This window comes from Drosophila tropicalis, unplaced genomic scaffold (genome assembly GCF_018151085.1).
Source record: "Drosophila tropicalis isolate 14030-0801.00 unplaced genomic scaffold, ASM1815108v1 contig_993, whole genome shotgun sequence".
NCBI lineage: Eukaryota > Metazoa > Arthropoda > Insecta > Diptera > Drosophilidae > Drosophila > Drosophila tropicalis.
This window is the reverse complement of record NW_027173497.1, coordinates 1,103,235-1,126,878: the sequence shown is the minus strand read 5'-3', so window position 1 is coordinate 1,126,878 and position 23,644 is coordinate 1,103,235. Positions and strand designations below refer to the sequence as shown.

Genomic DNA, 23,644 nt, shown 5'->3' with positions numbered 1-23,644 from the left:
GATATTGCTTTCTGGGTCGGTAGAAATTAGTAAGACTAAAAAGTGTGCTGAATTTCATTTCGATAGGCGAAAAACTGCAGGAATCGGTTTTTTCTACATTATGGATGCCAAATTTGGTGACTTCTGATCTGTTTTTATACCATACACCCATAGGGTGAAATGGTATATTAAAGTCGCCAAAATGTATGTAACAGGCAGAAGGAAGCTTCTCCGACCCTATAAAGTATATATATTCTTGATCAGGATGAATAGCCGAGTCGATCTAGCCATGCCCGTCTGTCCGTCCGTCCGTCCGTCTGTCTGTATGAACACGCAGATCTCGGAGACTATAAGAGCTAGAGCCACCAAATTTGGTATGTATACTCGTGTAGTATGCACATGTTCAGAGTTAATTGGAATTTCGGCCACGCCCCCTTACGCCCCCAGGAATCACATAAAACTGTTTTTCTTAAAAAGTATGACAGCTAGAGACATCAAATTTAGTTTGTATACCCGATTAGTTAGCGCGCAGAAACTAATTGTTTAAACTTTTTGCCACGCCCCCTTCCGCCCCCGGAATTTACATAAAACTGATTTCCTTAAAAACTATGACAGCTACCGACATCAAATTTGATATGAAGACTAGTTTAATAGACGCGCAGAAACTGGCTATTTAAAAATTTTGCCACGCCCACTTCCGCCCCCGCAAATCAAACAAAACTGATTTTATCAAAAACGAACAAAGCTAAAGTCACCAAATTTAGTATGTATACTGGCTTAGTATTCGCGCAGAGTATATATATTTTCATATTTTGCCACGCCCACTTCCGCCTCCATAATTAAGAAAAAACCGATTTTCTCCTGTAGTTTTTTGACTATCGCATTCAAATTCGGCAGACTAATTAATCTTATCTATTTCTACAAAACTACCAAATTTGATTGAAATCGGACTAGAAACATGCAAAATATGCGTATGAACGTATTTTACTACGCGGTCCACAAGGCCAGAATTGGCCGTTGGCTAGTAGCGGCGCTAGAGTGCTCGTGTGTTTGTAGAGTGAGCGAGATAGCACATAGTATAAGACATGTAAAATCAATTTAATAGACATATGTACATTTGGTTTTCGAAATTTAAAAAAATTTGTTTCACCTGGTGTATGGTATACCCGAGTCGACGAGTCGACTTACTTGCTTCATTTTTTTTTTTAGTTTTAGGGGCGGATTTGGGAGTGGTATACACACCAAAATGAATGTCTGTAGGTAATATAGTCTTTAAGAAAACTACTTTTGATTAAATTGCGGGCCGAAAAAAGGCGTGGAAAAAATTATTAACTAACTGGATACCTGTGCATACTACACAAGTCTACATACCAAATTTGGTGCTTCTAGCTCTTACGGTCTCCGATATCTAAGTGTTCATACGGACAGACGGACAAGGCTAGATCGACTTGATTGTTGGTGCTGATCAAGAATATATATAAACCAAAGGGCCGGGTCTAACTTTGACCGCGTCAAAGTTTTTATACCCTTACAACTTTTTTGGTAACTCTTTCCTTACCTATTAGCCATCAATGTGGAATAACGTTTTATCTGAAAAGGCTTATGTTTGCGAAAGAATGGCCTACAATCATAGGAAATAACGAAGATATTGCTCAAAGTCACTGTTTTCCACCGATCGTTCTTATGGGAGCTATATGATATAGTCACCCGATCTTTATCAAATTCGACACAGTCATTAACAGATATATTAAATTAAGAAATGTTTAATTTCAAAAAACAATCACGTTAAAAGTAACGAAGTTATTTACAAAAGTCACTGTTTTCGACTGATCGTTCCTATGGGAGCTATATGATATAGTCACCCGATCTTTATCAAATTTGGCACAGTAGTAAACAGGCGTAATAAACTCTCTAATATTAAGTTTCACGATAATAGCACAGAAATTAACGAAGTTATTGAGAAAAGTCACTGTTCGTGACTTTGGGGTTTGTATGGGAGCTATATGATATAGTGGTCCGATCCGGCTGAATCCGAGATATACAACCCCTGCAGTATATACAAGCCTACGTGCAAAATTTCAACTCTGTAGCTCTTACGGTCTAGGAGGAGTTTGCGTTGATCCAGACGGACGGACGGACATGGCTATTTGAACTCGTCTCGTCGTGTTGATCAAGAATATATATACTTTGTATGGTCGGAGATGCTTCGTTCTATGCGTTGCACACTTCTGACCAAAATTAATATACCCTTTTTGCAAGGGTATAAAAATTAAATGGGGTCGGAAAAGCTTCTAAATGTTACATACATTTTGGCGACTTAAACATACCATTTCACCCCATGGGTTCATGGTCCTGTCTGCTCCTTCTAATTTGAATCCCAACTACGCTCTTGAAAAGAGGTTTGATCAAAATTAGTCAGCGACTTCTTCGATATTTTATTTAATGTAAGAGTTTTCAGAATCGTATCACGGTACTTGGCAAGATCTGAAGGGAAGCTGGAGTTATAGGTGGCGACGATAAATTTGGAATAAATGCAATTTGCTAAAATATGCAAGGAACGCACGCTGACACTCGCATACTGGCACACCCACACACAGACATCAAACATTGAAGCGACAAACGCAATGAAAAACGGCTGTGCAAATTAATTTTACGTTGTACGAACAACAAAGAAACAAAAAGAACAACAAGATAGAGTACAAAAACCTGAGGGCAGGGACCAAGCTCGGTCGTGCCGAAGTTTGTATACCCTTGCAAGTTTTTCTGAAGAATATTTTATTTTATATATGTGAGGCTATATGATGTTGTCGCCCGATCTCAAGGCATAGTCGTTAAAACTTATTATATTAATTTATAATTTAATACTATTTTTTAACAATCGTTTGAAAAATATGGAAGTTATTGATAAAAGTCATTGTTGTCCACCAATATTTCCTATGGAAGCCATATAATTTGATGCTCCGATCCGGCTAGTTCTGAGATATACAACGCTTGAAGTGTATAGTACTTTAAGTGCAAAAACTTATGTTCTACAGTCTAGGCGTTCTATAGTTTAAGACACACCGACAGACGGACGACAATGGCTATATGGAATCATCCCGCCGAGCTGATCAAGAATGTATATACATATGTATATGTACATATGTGTTACCTTCCTTTTGTCCATTATAGCTTCTTACAAAAGTCAATATACCCTAATTGCAAGGGTGTAACAACCACTCAGACTACTGTGACTGGAACAACGTTGTGTATGTACCGGGAACGATGAATAGCAAACAACAACTATGCGGAGCATACACCCATAACTCGATATACATATGTATACTAGTGCTGCTTTGTGATAAGGGTAGGGTAAAAATGAGTAAGCCCTGAAAGCATTTTTCGGGTGTTAAAGATACTAGCGATTCTCAAACAGCAGCTAGACAAACATTTAAAGGATTTCAAATAAGGTTGCTCACACCCACACTCTATTTCACTTTAATTACCAAGTTCTGGGCGAACGAATAAAGGTTGGCTTAACGAAAAGGAATGTAACCAAAAGGGAGACATAACCCTAACAAATAAATTGCGGAGAGTCGAGTCGAGTCAGTTAGCATAAGGCGTGGCGAGAAACTACAATTTCAACGACAATATAATAAATTTTAAAAGTACCCAGAGCCCTGAGAAGTCACATTAACAACCAACTATTGCAAGGATCCTGTTCAATGAGTGGACTACGAATATTCCAAATATCCTTATAAGAAGCATATTAACAGTGAAACTAGTTACTATGTACTATGTACACTACCGTATACTATTTATTATCCAAAAAGTATTTACGCTGACCAGGCAGCTCGCCGCCCACATGAAACAACCCAGCAAGTGGACTTTTTGTCCGATTTCCTTGAAGAATGTTCAAGGGTGTGAGCACACATTTACTTTAAGGTGTTTCCGAACTCAGCTGCTTTCTGTCTGTTACATACTTTGTCGCGACTTTTTTATAGCATTTCACCCTTTAGCTGCATGGTATCCCATTATTATTCATATTTATTTACCCAGCAAGTTGTTTAAAAATGGTATTGTAACAGAGTGGCCGCGTTATACCAAAAACGTTTTCACCGAGAGGACATAAAGGCCGAAGTTGGCCGGTAGGAGCGCTAATAAGCTCGTCTGCTTTTAATAGCGAACGAGATAATATACATACTAATTTGGTCTTATGAATTTGAAATAGTTGTGTCGCTTGGTTCATCGTCGACACGACGCCTTATTTTATTGTAGTTATAAGTACTCCAGATCTGGTAAAACTTAAATGACCATAACAAGTAGCAGCAAATAAACAGCAGGTATTTGCAGCACGTCAATGTATTTCTCTTACCTTGGCGCTGTAAAAACTAAGTATTTTACAATTAAGCATTTAAAGCCATAGTTAAAAACATTGTTTGGCCTGACGATGCCGGCACCTGCATAGCACAGCACAAAACAGCAGAGCACAGTTTAGCTTTTTATTTAATCCATTACTCTGTAGTTTCTGTTTCTGTTCCAGTTCCTCCTTCTGCTGCAGGTACACAAAGACGGGGAATGGTGCCCCAATGGTAACAGAGAAGCATGCAGCAATAAATAAATTTTCGCAAAACACCCCAAACAAATAGTGGTCGGAAGTGCAGAGGAGGAAATGGAAGAAGTGGAAGGAGTAGCAGTAAAAGGAAGGAGTGAGAGAAGCAGAGCAGTCGGCCAACTTTTGACTTTAACCACATAAAGTTTGGCTTAAACGCCACACGTTTGGATTGACATGTTTTCTCTACCGCCATTAGCTAAAGAGAGCAACGCGTAGGCAATGCTTACACATGCTTTGGTTTTTGTAAATTTACAAGATCGATACGATTACGTTCGTAATCTGACGTTTGGATTAGTTCTGATCAGTCTACAGGGCTGTTGGTCTTGAAATTTTCAAAAGGTTACCAATTAGTGGGGAATTCCTGACCCACAAAAAGCCCCTATATTAGAAAACCTGGTATCGAAGCCTAATTTACATTTATGTAGCTCCTATATTAATAATCGGACATCAGTTTACACATACATACATACATATGTGCACATCCATAAAAGAAATAGCTTTTTTTTGTGACAAAAACAAAAAAAAAAAAAAGAGTGCGAGCATTGTGTATCTCGGATTCATTGGACTCTTTATTTTGCCTGGACGGTACTGCGTACAATGCAAAGTCATATCATCAATGCTTTAAGTGATTGTCCTAAAAATCGTTAATATTTTTGTCTGTTTAATAACATTGCCTTCTTTAAGATTGTACTACCATTTCATATGGCTCCGATAGAAACAATTGGTTCGTGACTTTTATCAGCAACTTTCAGTTTTATTCACTTATTAATGACTGGTCTAAATTTATGCGATCGGCTTAAAAATAATATTTCCAAAATAGTTTTTTTTCTTTATGCTTTTGTTCAAGTTGCCCATATTAATTTACCAATTCTGTATTGCAGATTTCCAGCGAGCCACCGAATGATTTGCACGAAATTTAATATACCTCTGAAGCTGAAAGAATTTAGTACCCGCATAATTTATGAGCCTCGTAAGTTATCAAAATATCTATCAAGATACAGTGTTTGTTATAAGTATTTCAACTATTTAGATGGAGTTTCAACCCTTGCAAAGATATTCCGTCGATATTTTATTTTATGATGCCGTCAAAATAAACAACTTGACCAAAATTGTACCCTAAAGCGAATTGGGTGGGTGGAAACGGGGATGATGTTGGTAATTGTGGTGTCAGTATGAGAATGTGGGTAGATGTGTTGTGGCGGCATGCACGGGTTGTGCCGTAAACGAAACCGAAAAAAAGGAATTTATAGACAAACTTTCTGGCATTGCAGTAGCTTACCCTGGTAGCTGGATCTTTTTTCTTGAATATAATATTCATAAATTTAATCCAAACAAACACTTTTCGCGAATTTCGAGCGCTTTATTTTAGGGGCCTGGGTTTAGTTTTGGCGAACGTTTATCACGAGAACGACGTCAAGAATTCCACTTCTGCAACATTTTCCGGCGTTCGTTTTTCCTTTTTTAAAGAAAAAATAAACAAAATAAATAATTCATAATGCAAATAGGCCAACTAGAAAAGAGCCAACGAATGGAAATAGCAGGCAGAAGGCAGAAGGCAGCGATATACGAACTTCCGATTTGGAGTTCTGTGAAGGACTTGGGCAATCTCAGAGAGCTTGCTGCTAGTGCTTGTGGTGTCTCTTGTGCCTTGTGTTGGTGGTCAGCGTGTACATAAGCACTTTTTGAGTCGAAAGGATTACCCAAACAAATCCAAATCAGTGAGAACCATTTTGCTTTTGCTTACTATGTTTAATTTAAAAAGAATTCAGTCCATTAGAAACGTTTCTTAGATGGCCTAGCCATATACATATGTACTTAGATTATTTTGGCGAAATAGTAAAACCCTGGAAATATGATTTGATTTTATTTGCTCTATGTACATCTACATATGTATATGTGTTAGTCTCTAGACTACTAAACACACTTACCAAAGGTATCTAGGCAGCATGTTGGTCCAACGGAGCATACACAGTTTTCTATCCATTTTACAGCTTATGCATGAAAGTGTTATGTGGACGTACTTGGCATCTCAAAAATTAAAAACAATTTCGCCCAGTGCATTCTAGTTAAACTTATGGTCTGCAGAGCTAAGCCATGGTTAAGGGTTTTTACGGCTTAAAATAGTCAACCAAGGCTGGCAGCAAAAGGAACAGCGGAAAATGGGAAACACCGCTTATATTAAATAAAAAATGTGAAATCGTTAGGTGGTTACAGTACACAGGGTTAAACTAAAATAATCAAAAAGTGGAATGTCGGAGAAAGAAGAGGAAAAGCAAGCGTAATCGCCAAGAAACACATATACACTTCCACTCAGCGCTGTACGGTACAAAAAAAAATGCAACAAAATCGGATTAAAAAATGCTCACGGGTTGGGGCAGCCGAGCAAAAGCCCAAAGCCAAGCGAACTTAGGTTCTTCGAGGTTCAGGCAAGAGAGGTACAAATCGCAGTAAGGAGGTTTTTTATAGTTCAACGATGGATTTACGATGTAGCACGACTTTGAACTACATTTGTCGAGGTTCACCAAAGAACCAGAAACAAAAAACAAAAAAAAAAAAGTATAGAACTAGAGGGTCAGGTCTACTTCGGCCGTGCTCAAGTTTGTGTTCTGTTGCAAGCTTTTGTGTTACTCTTCCTCCACTGGTCTCAAAGTAAAAAATCTTTCACATGATTTCTACTAAAGAACAGCCTACAAACCTGAATCAAAGTAACGCCTCATTTCATTTTATACAACTTTATTCGATATTTTTGATAATTATTATGTCTAATGATGGCCAAATACATATTATTTTGACCAAATTCATTTCTCGATCCAATTGCGCTGAGTATATATGTATGTATGTATGTATGTATTTCTGAACTGTAAAAAACTAACATTTTTGCATTTTTTTGTGTTGTTTAAGTTGATCAGTTTCATGCACTGGAAATAAAACTGTCTTGTTGACCCAGTTGGGTACTGGGTATGGGTAACATAAATGGGAGTTAGAACTGTTACCAGCTTTTGTATTTGGGTAAATAGTAAAATCAAAAATAAAATAATAAATAACAACACAAAGCGATGTAATTTCTATGACTAACTTTGCTAAACAGAAAAAATTTCATAATTTTTATTTGGAAATTATTGAAAGAAAACGAATTCCCAACTCTTTTTAAGTGCGTTCAAAGCGTTACCACTTTCCAAGGGGACCGTGCCCAATAATGTCGACAGAAAAAAAGAGAGTACATGACCAGTGTTTTAACATTAATCGAAGCCTTTATTCCAATGTGAAGTGTATATTTTGTAAGAATATAAGGAGTGAAAGAGATGAGGAATTATTTAGAATCTCGTCATTTTAGCATTTAGTCATTTTCAATCTACAAAATCTTAAAGTGAAACAAGTTTTTTTAGTCTTGTTTTCGTCCATTTCTAGAAGATTAAATTTAGGGAAGCTACCCAAAATTTAAACTTTCAAGGCAAGATTTTTGATAAATGTTTATACATTCTTCGAGGATTATGTGTGTATATCGTAAGTAATCGAAAGTAAAACAGGTTGAGAAACACTTTTTTCTCATTATACTGGGTACCACATCGTCCAGACATTTGTGCTGTCCTTGAGATGGATTCCTTGGCGTGTTTGCTCCCTTTACTGACTGTACTTGCGTGCTCGTTCGACCGTCACTGCGATGTCGTTAAACTGGCAAAAGCAAAGTTGCAAGTTGCACGATAAAGTTAAAAGAACGAAAGGATGCAAAAGGTATAGTAGTTGCAAGTGCCTTTAGAAAAGAGCTCAAATAATGCAGCCGTAAAGTCAGAGAATATGGAGGAGAAAATGAATAAGGGGGGCAGACGAGGTAGCATAACGATAGAAAAAGCTAGCAACAAAATTGCAGTATTCTAAGAAATTTTACGGTCACACCCTCGCATCGGAGGCCCCACGAAGTCGGACTTTCGTTTAGTGTGTCGGACTGAAAAAGGAAATTACGAATTCAAATTAGCGGCACTCAATCTCAATTTAAGTTCTGCCGCCACTCAACCGCCGACTAATGCGTTTTATTCCTCGTCCACTGCGCGTCCTCTGTTCAGGCCCACTTTTATGCAATTTAATCAACTTATCGCGCAAAATGCACAAGAACGAGAAATACTGCACCAGTCCCCATCCGACCCAGTCGAAGTAATCAATGACAGTTCAGTTTTGCATTAAAATGCAAAGTCATTCACCCCCACCCTAAGCACCACAGCCAACAGACGTTGCACCCTTTCCCATCGGTCGCTCTCTGCTCATTGGCTCTGTTGCTTATTTAGGGCTAATTAAGTTTTGTTTAATGGGTGGCAGTGCCTCTGAAATTCAGAGTTTGGCTGGGGCGCATTCACTTTAGCAGTTTGTTGTTGTTAATAGCTCACAAAAAGGAGGTAAAAATTTACCAACATAATAGAAATTTTTCCGTACCGCTTTTTAACTTTTAACACAATTGGCAATCGCAAATAGGGGGAAGGAGAGGCGGGATAACTTTATCTATACCCGCTTAAATCATTAGGGGTTCATTAAATCTTTGTTTTTATTTTCGTTTAACTACCCTGCAGTTCTGTGGACTACCTCAGGCCTAGCTTTATGGATGGCTCATGCGATAGGGTGCTGTCCCACAGCTATTTCATTTATATATGTATATCCTTCCTATTCGTTTTTCTATGACGCTGACGGGGTAAAGCTTTATGGCTTGAATTGCAAATGTAACTTCATATTTGTAATACCCTGAAAAAGAAAAGTTATATTCCTTTTGGTCGCACACAGCAACGCAGAAAAGGAAGCATCTCAGACCATATAATGTATTTAGACTTTATTAAAGTCTAGGGACTATACAATGCTGACTTAAGTTTTGCTTTCTAGTACCAAAGGCTAACAAGTAAATGCGAATTTCGTTGCCCATAGGTGTGATCATTAATATTCAAATGAGGTTCATCAGGTGCCAAATTTTCAATTCGTCGTTATTCCTTTGACTGGCAGATGACTTTATTTCCGGTCATTCCACAGACAGTGTATGTTTTAGAACAGTAAGGTAGATTGATTAGAAGGAGTTTCATGTATAATAACTTAAAATTGAAATACACATAAACATAGTCATAAAGTGGTCCGATTTCTGAATCCGAGATTTACTTATTAAACTTACTTATTTATTTGTTACTTCAATATACATAGTTATTGAATTCCCAATATCAGAAAGAGCTTAGCCAAAGTTATTAACTTGTTTAAAGAGTTGCCCCACAAGTAATAATAAATGTTATCTAAGGTAGAATCCATGTATAAATGTGTGCTAATACGTTTCTATCCGGCTTTGGCCGAACACTCAACTCTATAATCACGTATACGCAGAGTGTTGTTGTTGGGATGGTATGGGCTTATGCCGAACATAAATGGACCTTACAATTAAAAATTGTGAAAGACGTTGCAAGACCATGTAAAGGGTCTCTTTATCTACAAAAGAGAAAATGAAGGTCTTGGCATATCACTTTATTGATTTCGTCATTGAGTGAGCAAACCACTCGGACACCTTGAAAGCGTTCACCAATTTCAGCTAGCCCAGTCATTAGATTTTCGAGGTTTTCATTTACGGAGGCCTTCTGTGGCAAGCCCCACAAATTGCGTTTGTATGTACAGATGTACCACACAGAATGAATGAACAAAAAAGATTTGGAAATTATTGTTAATATTTCCAACAAACAAAAAATTGCTGTCCTAACTTAGCGATGTTCTCAAACCGCATACCCGTATTCGAGTAGCGAGTGGGTATAATTTACATTTCAAACGAGTCACCTGTACGCCCAATATAACTGACAGCTAATATTCATGGTCTGTCTAATATATAGGTATACAAAAATATACATATGTAAGTAAGTATGTGCATATGTACATATACTCGGTAGGTAGGTTACATACCTATATCTTTTCGTGTTTATATACACATACTTGTGTACATATGTATATGTGTATTTATAGACCGGTTTGCGAAACATTTCTTTCAAGTGCATACAAGTATACAATACACACAAATGTAGATATATAGATTCCCTCACCCTTTAGTGTGCGAAATCAAATGCCCAGGAAAACGAGTTTGGTTTTTGTTCTTTTTAAAAAACTGGCCCGACCAGGCATTTGAATATTTATGGATTCTCGTCTACTGCAATACAAGTAGCTCGTATGTACATACATGTATGTATGTATATGCAGTGGTGTATTAGTGATTATATTGAACGAAATAGCGACAGCTGTAAATCGTGAACATCATATTATATTTTATACGTCTAACCCAAAAATCATACCAGATAAGGTGAGTTCAATGAATATGAATTAAAATAAATTAAAATAAATAAACACAAAAATTGATTGCCCCAAACAATTAACTTAATCTACATACATACATGCACACAATCGTTGTTGTCGAACAAGTGCTACCTGTGTAATTTGAAGCATTCAAGGTCAAGGTAGCTCCGCCGCCCCTACCAGTGGCTTCTGCCCAGTATACAACAAGCAGTCAATCAGTTAGGCAAGTGCCCGTTCCCCCTTGTTACCGTGCGTCCAGTAAGCAAACCAGTTAATAATTCAACTTTTTTGAACTGGGTACGAAGAAACTGTTCAAAATTCAATACCCAAGAATGATTTACCTACCGAAATGCCCTATTACACCCCCAAAAATTAGAGTTTCAAATTTGCAAAATTCGTTTGAAAGGTTTCCAGTTACCGTTTTAAATTTGTCAAAACTATCGGTTATGATTTTTCGTCTATAATGGCAGAAATCTTAGGTAAATCGTTTTCAAATGCTAATCTGTAACTTGTAACACGTATTAGAAAAGTTTTTCGAAAATCCAAATATCAAATAAAAAATATTGAATTGAAAAACTGGAATATCTTGAACACTGTGTTCTTGAATGTCTCAAGACAAGAGCCAAGCCAATCAACAAAAACGAAGACACCAAGATGGCTGTTGGCCATCATGGCCACATACATACAAACTTGTGGCATCGAAATCACTTTTTGTGTCTAGAAGAGGTAGTGGTCAGAAATACTTATAAAGCAGATGATTAATATACTTATGTTTATATGTACGTTTAGATGATATGTGTTTATGTAGTCGACCAACATACATACATTGTTTGTACTCCCCGTCACACCCAAAGTCAGGCGCCCGAAATCCAGAGGGTAGGGTCTACGGACCCTTAGTAAGAGTGTCTGGCTGCAAGGAAATATGTTAATTCATGCGGGAATCATTTAAATTGTTCATCTTTAATGCTGTTAATAGCTTGCAATCAAGCGCTTATTTGTTGTTGTTTGTACCGACTCTAGCTTCGTTTTTGTCTCCGTTGCGTAACCGCCGTTTCTTTCCCTTTTCTGCTCTGTCCTTCTTTCTATTTACTTGTCTGCCTCTATCCCTCCTTGCTTTCTGTGGTGCCTGCATGTAATATGTTAATGCAATTTATGAAGCGACTGAAGGACGTTTGTCTGAGGCGTTGACGTTGCGCATTAATAACGCTGTCAGGTGCATTAGTGTTATATTCTATTGAAATACTAAACAAGGTGATTGTAAGACGCCGATAAAGGACCTACGTAAGTGTCATTCCTCTCACTTTGTACTAGGCATACAAATGCTTAATTATTAGTTAAATCATACAGAAAATTTGAAAAGATTGCCTAACAAAAGTAACAAAAGTCATTCAAACAAAACAGATTTTCTTAAAGACTCTAATTGACATCGACATGTTCTAGCGATGCAAGAAAAATATCTTATATGCATATCACTTGGTGCATGGTACACCGAAGTCGGCGAGACGATTTACTTAGATCATTGAAAGTTATCATCGCTGTTATTGTGCAAGGTTGAGCGAACGAACGAACTATTAATCTTCAATCATTTTTGTATGCATTTTGAACTCTTTTAAAGTTAGTCTCAAATTTTTTGCTCACACAAAGAGCGCGAATGCAGGTGTGATCTTAAACGGGTTACCTGCCCGATCGCATGGGTACACCAGACGTTACAAGCCAAAGTTTGTAAAAAGTTTAAGTAAATTTAGAAATATGAGTATTTTTCAAGTCGAGCTATTGTGGCCGTTTCAAATACGATTAAGGCTTAAAGCTCTTGAATCCTTCACGCGTACAATCATACTATGATAATGTATATCTTTACTTATCTTCTTTCGTACGTATGTACATACATACGTACATTTGTATCTAATTGCCATTTTTGCCGATGCAGAAAATAAACTGTCATGAACTGTGGCCAAAAACAAATGGCACTTGGTTAGTGTTATAGTTCGTTATTACTTAATAAAAAACCCAAACTCTTTTTCGGTTATCGGCTAACAATTATGGGTGCTAGAGATTCCCAAAGTCGAGACATTTTTGATACGCACGAATGAGTTATAGTTATATAAGGTATAGTAGAATCTTTAGCGATTTAATTAGTCAATTTTTAATTTTTAAATTTCAATGAGAATAAGGGGAAAAAAATATTCGAATGAATCCATTTGAATTGATTTCAAATGAATGAGTCACAACCACAAAATGAAATGAATCAGTGTGAATGTAACTACTTGTCAAATCTCTAAAAATACATAACTCTGTTTAATGAAAGGCTATGAATTGAGTGTCAAATCATCGAAATGTACTACGGCACTCGTATCATTCGAATTGTCTTATTTTTTATTGAGACATCATCACACTCATTCACTTGAAGTCGATTTTCAAAATCATTCAATTCAATTCGTCTGGTTATGAATATTGTTATCTCAAATTGTTTTGATAGTACACTAGATGAACTAAATATTTATCTTTACGTTTGACGTTTACCAGTAAACCTTATAATACATAAAAAAGAAGAAAATTGAATCGAGTGTTTTGTAAAGTAGTATTAGAAATACTCTCTAAGTATGTACCTACATATGTATGTCATTATATCTATTTACATAATGGTGGATTTCTGATGACCTGATTAATTTCTGTTAGGTTGGATTTTTTCCTCACAATGAATTAGAGATTTCTTTACACGTGTCGTCAGATTGTCCCCTTCTTTATGTACTAGATGGCGACATGGTCCCTCATGTCTAATGGATAGTGCGACATTGGGAATCTTAGGCGCCATGGCACTTAATTGTCTTCACAGGTCGCCGCAACTTAAATGACCGTGTCTCCAACTTGTCCCTAAGGACAAGGGATAAGCCTCGGCGATATTCCGATGACAAGAACAAGATCCTTGAAACCCTCACAAATAAGCTATTAGCATAAAATGAACTATCGGATTTAATATTTTGCGTAAATACGTATACATATATACTTAAAGTATTCCTATGCCCGAATACTAAAAGTGGCCCTAAATTAACTGAAATGAACTTTTTGCATTACAAAATTAAACTTTTCACTCAACTAATTTTGTCGTCGCATAAAAGTAAAAGAGCACCCATAGATACCCCGTGCAGAAAGTTCATGGCACATAAATTACTTTTGATTATCAAAAACAGTTACAAAAACTGTTACAATGGAACTTGTGAAAGATATGTATTTGTATATGTATGTATTGTATGTAAGACTGTAGGATTAGTTTGTATGGATGTAGGTACATACATGTGTATGTACGTATGTGTGTCTGTGATATTCTCAGTCATGTTATTGTTGATGTTGTAGTTAGTTTCACATAACTTTGAACGAAAAAAGGACCGCTTGGTATGCGAAATGAAAATACAAAGACAACGCCCACAAAACTGGGTTCCTACACTCAAAAAAAGGAATAAGCTCAAAAACCTATTCGCATCTCATCAAAAGTTCGTTTCTGTCGGAAAATTCTCACAGGTATCTTTTGTTTTTAATAACTTATCATCTCGCTAGTCTTTTCTTTTTGAATATATATGTACATATGTATATCCTGTTTTTCTCAGTGTGTGTCCGTCAGAGCTGTTCGCCAACTGTGCCCGGCCTCGTCGAGTCGAGTCGATGCCACATGTCAACACGCCAAAAAGTTTTTCTTTGTTTGGGTGAAGTGTGGCGTCTGCATAATACGTATTTAGGCTTAACGGACGGGTATAAATTTCACTTTATATTTGGAGATGTGTACACATATTTATTCTTCTTGATGTCTGTCTACGGATTTGCGTATTTCCCGTTTGTCAGTTATTTAGCCTCCATAAACACATGTACATACATGTGTATGTAAGTACGATTGTCTGTGTTAAATAGGACTATGGATCTATGTACACCCACTCATAGATGAACATGTTCACAAATGTTTATATACAATAAATATGTACATACATACATACATACAAACGAATCCCACAGTCTTACATACATACACAAGTATGTAAATATGTAGAAAGTCGACAGGTTGTGGATACAGAGCGCAACAGACGGAACAGAAGACAGCACAGAAGAGAGCAACAAAGTTACAAAACACAAAACCAATTTAACTTCTTGATTTCTGGTTCATTTTCATAAATAAGTGAAAAAACATCATTGCTACAAGGTCCTACCCGGCAGCAAGTCCTTATCAAGCCAACAAACACAGACATACATACATTGTATGTGCATACATATGTACATATGAAACCTACTTGGGCCTTGACTTTGTTCCTGAGTTTGAGTTTGGATTTCTTCTGGTTTGGGCATCATCAGATGCTTTTCATGTGCTCATTATGGCAACTTGACATTAATAGGCAGCAAACACAAAAAACAAACGCAAATACAAATATATTTACATATGCGAACACAAACACCAATCCACCCACAACAGCCCGTACATAGTCACACACAAACACATCTGCAAGCAAGCCCTTCTGGATGTCCTACCTCTCCATCCTGTCATTCCGGTCCCTTTTTTCACAACCATTGAAAATAATTAAATTTTTAATTAAATTCACATGTGAATTCGAATTCATTCATCTTTATTTTTAATCGTATGTATTATCCGCAAATACACATATTGGCACACATACGTACACACATATGTATCTATGTTTGTACATAAGTATACAGCCAAGTACATAGATATATGAGTAGGTAAATGCATTATTATTATTAACCTTAAGATATGAAGCTAAGAGTTAATGGAAAACCAGAGGGCCGGGGCTAACTTCGACCGCGTCAAAGTTTGTATACCCTTGCAACTTTTTTGGTAACTCTTTCCTTACCTATTAGCCATCAATGTGGAAGAACGCTTTATCTTAAAAGACTTATGTTTGCGAAAGAATGGCCTACAATCATAGGAAATAACGAAGATATAGATCAAAGTCACTGTTTTCCACCGATCGTTCCTATGGGAACTATATGATATAGTCACCCGATCTTTATCAAATTCGACAGAGTCATTAACAGATATATTAAATTAAGAAATGTATAATTTGAAAACAATCACGGTAAAAGTAACGAAGTTATTTACAAAAGTCACTGTTTTCGCCCGTTCGTTCCTATGGGAGCTATATGATATAGTCACCCGATCTTGATCAAACTTGGCACAGTCATTAACGAATATACTAAACTAACAAATGTTTAATTTGAAAGCAATCGCGTAAAAAGTAACGAAGTTATTTACAAAAGTCACTGTTTTCGACCGATCGTTCCTATGGGAGCTATATGATATAGTCATCCGATCTTGATCAAATTTGGCACAGTCGTTTATAAGCGTAATAAACTCTCTAATATTAAGTTTCACGATAATAACATAGAAAATAACGAAGTTATTGAGAAAAGTCACTGTTCGTGACTTTGGGGTTTGTATGGGAGCTATATGATATAGTGGTACGATCCGGCTGAATCCGAGATATACAACGCCTGCAGTATATACAAGCCTACGTGCAGCTCTGTCAGCTGCTACGTCAGCTCTGTAGCTCTTACGGTCTAGGAGGAGTTTGCGTTGATCCAGACGGACGGACGGACGGACGGACATGGCTAGTTGAACTCGTCTCGTCGTGCTGATCAAGAATATATATACTTTGTATGGTCGGAGATTCTTCGTTCTATGCGTTGCACACTTCTGACCAAAATTAATATACCCTTTTTGCAAGGGTATAAAAAAGTGCGTGAATAAAAACTTACTGATAAAGAAATGCAAAGTTGTTATCTACTTATTATGTATGTATGTATGTACATACACCTCTGCATATGTATGTATGCCATTTCCTCACTAGAGCCACATTTGTTTTACATCTACGATAATTGATATTAATGCGATAATCTGCTCGTATTGTAATTACCATGCTTGTCCACATTCTCACAAATATCGGGTATACGGAAGTTGATATACACTTGCAGTCCTTGACCGTCATGTTTTATTTTCACGTCTCAAGTAAGTTAACCGTCCCAGAGGGAAGGAAAGGTGATATCCCATTAGTTGATATTCACTATATTACTGATTCTTTCTTCTTGCTTTATTTTCAATTTATGCATATTTGTTTTTTACACGAGAAACCAGAAATTACATTGTTGTTATCTCTGTAGATTACGATCATTTAAGTCAAAGCTTAGATTCTAGATGGTATAGTATGCCTTCAACGATATGAGTTAACTTAGTTTGTTAAGGACGAAGCTCTTACATTAATGTTCGACTCTAGCATTGCCAGTTCTGCCTATTTCGCAAAATTTGAACCGCAAAATTTGAAAGAATAAATTTGGTTCTCAGAGTTAGGGATGGCACCTGCGCGAAAAAACTAAGAGCAGATTCGGTGTCTACCCTGGTTTATTTGTCTGTCTCTTTTTTTGCTATTTCCGGTTTATAGTCCCAAGGAAGTTTTCTTTTGGAAATAAAGGTACATATATGCAGAAGGATTCAAACGAATTCAAAATTTTTTTGTAATAGGAGACTAAAGGGTGGGCTGCCCATGTCACTTTTGATTTTGCGTTTTGTCATCAGCCCTCTCAATTCGCAGGTTCTCCATATTGATGCAGCATATGGACATACTGCTGTCCACACTGACTGGGGTGTAACCATCATCTACATCAAGTTAGATGATGCGTTGATCCAAAAACTTATTCTTGTCGATGTGTCCATAGTCGACGCTCGGTTATTGGGATATTAGAAGTTCAGGGCTCTTAGCCCTGGACTCATGTTTAAGGCGGTGCTCCCATGACCTATAAGTGTGTGTGTGTGTGCATGAGTGTGTCCATCTCAAGTGGTAAAACTTTTATTGGCTTTCTTTCTTGGTTTTTGTTTAATTGCAAAATTCCGGGAAAGTGTGGCTGGCTAACTTTAACTTCAGCGAGTATCTTCATTGGCTTTGCTGCCTCCTCCGAGTGAATACTTACTTTGTGATGTTTTGCTCAACACAAAGATGAAAGTTGTTTATGGCGCAAGTTTTATGCAACAGACTGGGTGGAAAAGTTTTCTCATATACCTGTTTTAGCACGACAATTTTTATACCCTTGCAGAGGGTATTATAAAATTGGTCAGATGTTTGTAACGCACAGAAGGAGACGTTTCCGACCCCATAAAGTATATATATTCTTGATCAGCATGAGAAGCTAAGTCGATATAGCCATGTCCGTCTGTCCGTCTGTCCGTCTGTCCGTCGGTGCGTACGCGTTTTACTCAGCCATCTTAAGAGCTATCGGGATGAAATTTTTTTTGGGAGCTTTTTTTTTACCCGGGTGAGATAAAGTATGAAAATCTTTGGGATCGGACTACTATATCATATAGCTCTGGAACAAAAATTTTTGCAAAAATTGGAGTATCCCCATGAAATTTACCAATATAATAGAATTTGATATAAAATCTCAGATCCCAAAATTTGACCCTGATCGGATAAATAGAACACAAGTTACAGTCTATATAAATCGGTTCAATCGCTGCCGGCAGCTCTGCTTGCTGCCTACTACGTCACCATCTGTTAACAGAGCACATGCATACACACACAGACGCAACGCTACATAAACTGTATGTGTATGCGTGCGTTGCTTTGCTTAGGGAATGAGGGAAGAAGAAGAACAAATTGTACATAGTATGAAGAGTAAAATTGTTTTGTTTGTATATTAATGAATTGAGTTGCAGAAAAGAAATTTTGAACATGTGAAATTATTATTGTCAAGGACTGCAAGGGTATATAAACTTCGGCATAGCCGAATTTAACTTCTTTGATATTTTATATGCTGGTAATGATTGAGGTCTAAGATTGAAAAAAATTTGGCCTCCCTTTGATTTAAGATGCTAATGCTAACTCTTTTTCATAAACATTAAAGGTAAATTAGCCAATTATGATTTGAAATGGGTTGTGAAGATATTGATTTTGGAAACAGTGGGCCGAGGCGAACTTGGGCAAGATCCATGCAAGTAACTCTTTCGTTCACTTCTTACCTATTCAAAAAGTCGAGTTGCTTTCAAAGAACGACCTACAAAGCAGGAGCAGTGAGGCACGCTTAATGTAATATGATATTCATAATTAACAGAATTGTCAACTATTTTGTTCATAATAGCATAGGAAACAAAAAATTTATTCTGACCAAAATTATTTTTTAACCGATCGATTATGTTGGGGTTACAAATGTATATGATATAGTCATCCAATTTTGAAAAACAGCCGCAGTCGGCACATAAATTAGACCTTCAATTATTAATCTGCTTGAAAAATAAATTATATTAAATAAAATACATTAGTACCTATACATACATATGTACTGTATGTACTTCTATGTGTTCCACGTTTATGGCCAAAACTAATACACCCTTTTTGCAATTGTATAAAAATACCTTCTCTGCCTTCTTTTGCCAGAAACTATGTATCCATATTGAAATTTACACTTATATTCCACTAATTCGATTCATTTTCATTTACCAGTCTCAGCTGTTGCTACTTTGGAGGTCCGACGTTGGAGAAATTCTATGCTTGTTATGTGTAAAGTTTCCACTTTGGCATTTTGCTCATTTTAAGGAAAATTACTAAAATTTTTGGGTATTTGTTTTGAATTCGGCTTTTCCTTTGCTTTGGCTTGGTGTTGCGGTGCACATGCTAAAGAAAAATCAAATAAGCAAAGCAACCACCATCTTTATAGATACGAGAAAAGCCAAGTCGATCGGAATACAAGGTACGATGACAACTTTATACCCTTCCGGGTATAAACTGGCTAAAACCACCTGAAAAGCGTCTCATGTCCGACCCATTTCATCATTGATTGACTATACATACAGCAGATATTACGGACGGCTTCGATATTTATTACTATCAGTCGAACGTACAGTATTTCAAACAAAGAAATGTTCTTTGCTGTCTAATATTCTTCTGCAGGGTATAAGAACCAACTGAAAGGCATAAAAAGCCGGAAACTAAAGTTTTGTGCCAGAAGTTAGGGCAACGAAACACGCAGAACTTGTCGATTGTGTGCGTTGGCTGGTTGGTTGGTTGTTGCGGCGCATCAAAAACTTTTTGATTTTTGTTTCTTTTTACTTTTTTGGCTTGCGAAAATCGTGCCAACAACTGATTTGACTGAGGACTTTTACCGACTTGCCACTGGGGTGGGAAGTGAAGTCATCGGCGGGGGTATGTTGGTTGAAGTGTTGATCTCTGTTTGAAATCTTGCAGTTGCTTGCCATTTTTTATGTAGTTTTTGCGGATACTTTGACACTGACAAAAATTTTCTCAACTTATTTTAATACTACAGGTTGAAATCTACTTATAACTCATCTAAATAACAACTGTTTTCAAAATTGTGGATAACTTTGGTGACTGAGTAGGTTTTTGTTTTTTACGGTACAATTCGATTTTGATTAATTTCAAAGAGTACTTCCTTTATAATACCTTTCAGTTAGTATTACAATACCAATTTATATAATTCATTATAATTTCATTTGTAATATTCATTTGTGTGGTATGGCAACTAGCCGGGTTTTCAAAAACATGGTAGGGATCTGGATGCAAAGAGAAAACAATAAAAATAACGGTGCACTAGATGATGAAATAGACAAAATAGTACAATTATTTTATGTTTATATGTTTGGAATTCATGAAGGGGAGTCAATGACATAAAAATAGAAAAATATTTTACAACACATTCCACTAATCAGCTTTAAACTGCTGTTTATATACATAGATTGCTCATTTATGTACTTGATGGGGTCCGAAAATGTTTCTTCTACCTGTTTCATAAATTTTGGCGACTTAAATATACTATTTCACCCTATGTGTGTGTCAGACACACGGGGAAGGGAAGGGAAGCTCTGAAAATTCAGTGTAATTTTTTGATATGCCAACTGAGAATTCATTTCACACTATCTATCTCTCTAGAAAAAAATGGCTAGGAACAGTACAAACTGCTGCTACATAGACATATGTGCCGCGGTTACACCGATTATTCGAGGCAACAACGATTGGAAGAGTCCTGCACAGAAATGGATTAGTCCTCTTTTCCGGTTGACGAGACAGGTGACTAGAACGATAACAGTATGAAGTTATTGAACTCATGCACTCGATCTCAATATGGATCTGGATTGCCGATTGGCTGACGAGCTCCTCTGCTGCCGTTTAGTTGATTGCTGTTCAATATATCCGAGCTCGGTAGCTCATTATAGCTCAGGAATTTTTCTCGACATTATCTCTCGTTCTCATGGAAGCCCTACCGTTCGGAAATGAAGTCTGAAAGCAAAAACGATTTTTTTTTCTTAATCTAGAATTGGGGGAAAATCATGAAAAATTAAAAAATTTGAGCTTTTTTAGAAAAAAATAGATTTTTTGTCTGTTTTTCGGTACAAATTATTTTGTTAAATGAACAAATTTCAATATTTTTCGCCAATGGTTTTTCTAGGGGTGTTCTTGAGCCGGGCTTTTTTATTACTTTCAAATCTAAAACAAAAATTGGGGCCAATGGGATAATGTTTAATGATGCTCCCATATCAACATATGTAGCAGTAAATAACTACCATAAGAGCGAGCGAGATGTCATGCGATGATATTAGATATTAGTGTCATGGTAACACTAATGAATATATCAAATGTATATGTATGAATGTATCTAATATTTGCGAAATATATTCTGCTCAATGTTCGAGTGTACTCGTCATCCGTGTGCCATCTGCCCATACACCGATTCCATTTTTATGCTCAAATCTCCCCTTCTGCTGCTCTACGATTCCGTTCAACGTAGTCAACTACTTTATTTGCGCTTTTGTGTTTTGGTTACATTATTATTTAACTTGTGAATGCTTTCAATTTTATTTTTGCTTTTTGTGTGTTCTTTGCTGATTTTTCTTCCACGTTCTTTCCATCATTTATTGTACATTCGGTTTACCCCCACACTCAATATACAGAACGGAACAGCATCTTTTCCATCTTCCTTCTGCACTGACCGTACGGGGCACTTTTATATTTCGTTGGCCATTTGGTGGCGCATGTTTTTCTTTTTCTGTTTGTTGACGGCACAAAATACAACTTTGCGGCGTAAAAGTTTGTTTATAAATCAACTTTTCCACAGTTATTGTTGCAAAGTTTTCTTCTGGTAGGAAGAAACGGCATCCCTCTAGAGCATAGTTTCCCTGGAAGAATGCCTTGTCAGCAGTGTCTTCTAGAATGCACTCTATGCAGTGGCGGAGGAAAAGTAGGTAACCATAATGACCAGTTCCAGTCACCAGTATTTAGCCCTACATCCGCCACTGGCTCTATGCAGTAATCGAAATAAGAGGAAAAGCAAGATATAGATTAGTAGAGGCACTAGTCGCTAGGCCTGAGAAAAGACACAAATTTGCGTTCATTTTAAGATATAATGTTTGTTAATGTATGCTTAGTTTGAATTTGTTTAAAAATGCTCTTTTTTTTAACCTATTCAAATAGGTATAATTTATTATTAAACTGTGGAATTGAAGACTAAACACATTTGCTTAGTAAATAAGACGTTCGTGTTCACTTTAACTAATGGTTTTTAACGAGCCAACCAGAGTTCCTCTTTTGATTAAGAACCGCAGACCTAACCCTTGTCTCATTAGATATGGACGAGATTGCAAAACGTTTTTGGCTTAAACACCATGAAGACAATAGCATCTTTGTACCATATCCAGCTATCGAGCAAAAAAATTCAAGATATGTCTTCTTCCGTACTCCGCCCTACCACTTAAGCTAATTTCATTACGTCAGAAGTCGTTGATTGATTTCGTGTACGCTTATTCAAAACGTCCCCAGGCACACTGGTTAAATTACCCCCTCTGGGCCGTTTGTTTTGCTTCCTGTTTCTATATGAATCTAGTTTTGCCCCAGCGGCTTTTTATACTCTTACAAAAAAGTTACATTCATTAATTTAAATAAGGAGTGTCTAACAATTGGATCCCACCATGAAGTTTCGGTCGAAAATAACGTTGGTAACAAATCCATAAACATCATTTGTCTCCTACAGAAACGAGCAGGCGAGAAATTCATCGATAGAGAAATAAATTTCGTTTGCTCCAAAGGAAGCCTTAACCTATAAAACTTCGTGCTCATTAATATCTGTGCCAAATTTCTTCAAGGGCATCCTATCATCCCTTTTGTTTTTCACTTGTTTTCGTTTTCGGGTTTCTTTTGTTGTCAAAGTGAGGCCTGATGATAAATTATTTGTGAAGTTAAAATTTAAAATTTGACAGAGTGACATTAGAACTTGTTTGTTGCTGAATATAAAATTGATGCTAAACCTGTTGTATACGCAATCCCGATTAGATTTTTAAACTAAATTATAATTATATTACGAAAATTAATGCATAGTACAGTTGGTACATCGAGTGACCGACAAGTTTTTCGTCACCCGTCAACCCGTCAAAACTATTTGAGATATCAAAAACATATACATACGTGCAGCCTACAAAAAATATCAACCTTTCACTAATATAAATATGTATATATGTATATTTTTTTGTTGGAAGAATGTGCTTCAAGCATGGCTAGGTTTCTGTATGGGTTGATTATATCTAATTCAATGATTCTGTTTATAATTAATTACAGTTACAGTGACTTTTGTCAATAACTTCATTATTTTTCAAGCTTTCATCTTGAAAATTAATATTTGTCTGTTTAATACACCAATTAATGGAAGTGCCAAATTTCGTCAAGATGAAACGACTGTATCATATAACTCCCATATGCCTCAGAAAAAAAGTTTAGTAACAAAAAAACT

At 36.7% G+C, this 23,644-nt stretch overlaps 1 protein-coding gene across 1 annotated transcript in view; it reads left to right on the top strand.

Moving 5' to 3' along the window:
• Positions 1 to 23,644, top strand: part of LOC137586411 (Ig-like and fibronectin type-III domain-containing protein 2) — a 99,827-nt gene that overhangs the window by 32,123 nt on the left and 44,060 nt on the right. Inside the window, 1 exon segment of the mRNA XM_068302432.1 lies at positions 5,455 to 5,543. Coding sequence (XP_068158533.1) covers positions 5,535 to 5,543 — 9 coding nt within the window. The 5' untranslated portion in view covers positions 5,455 to 5,534.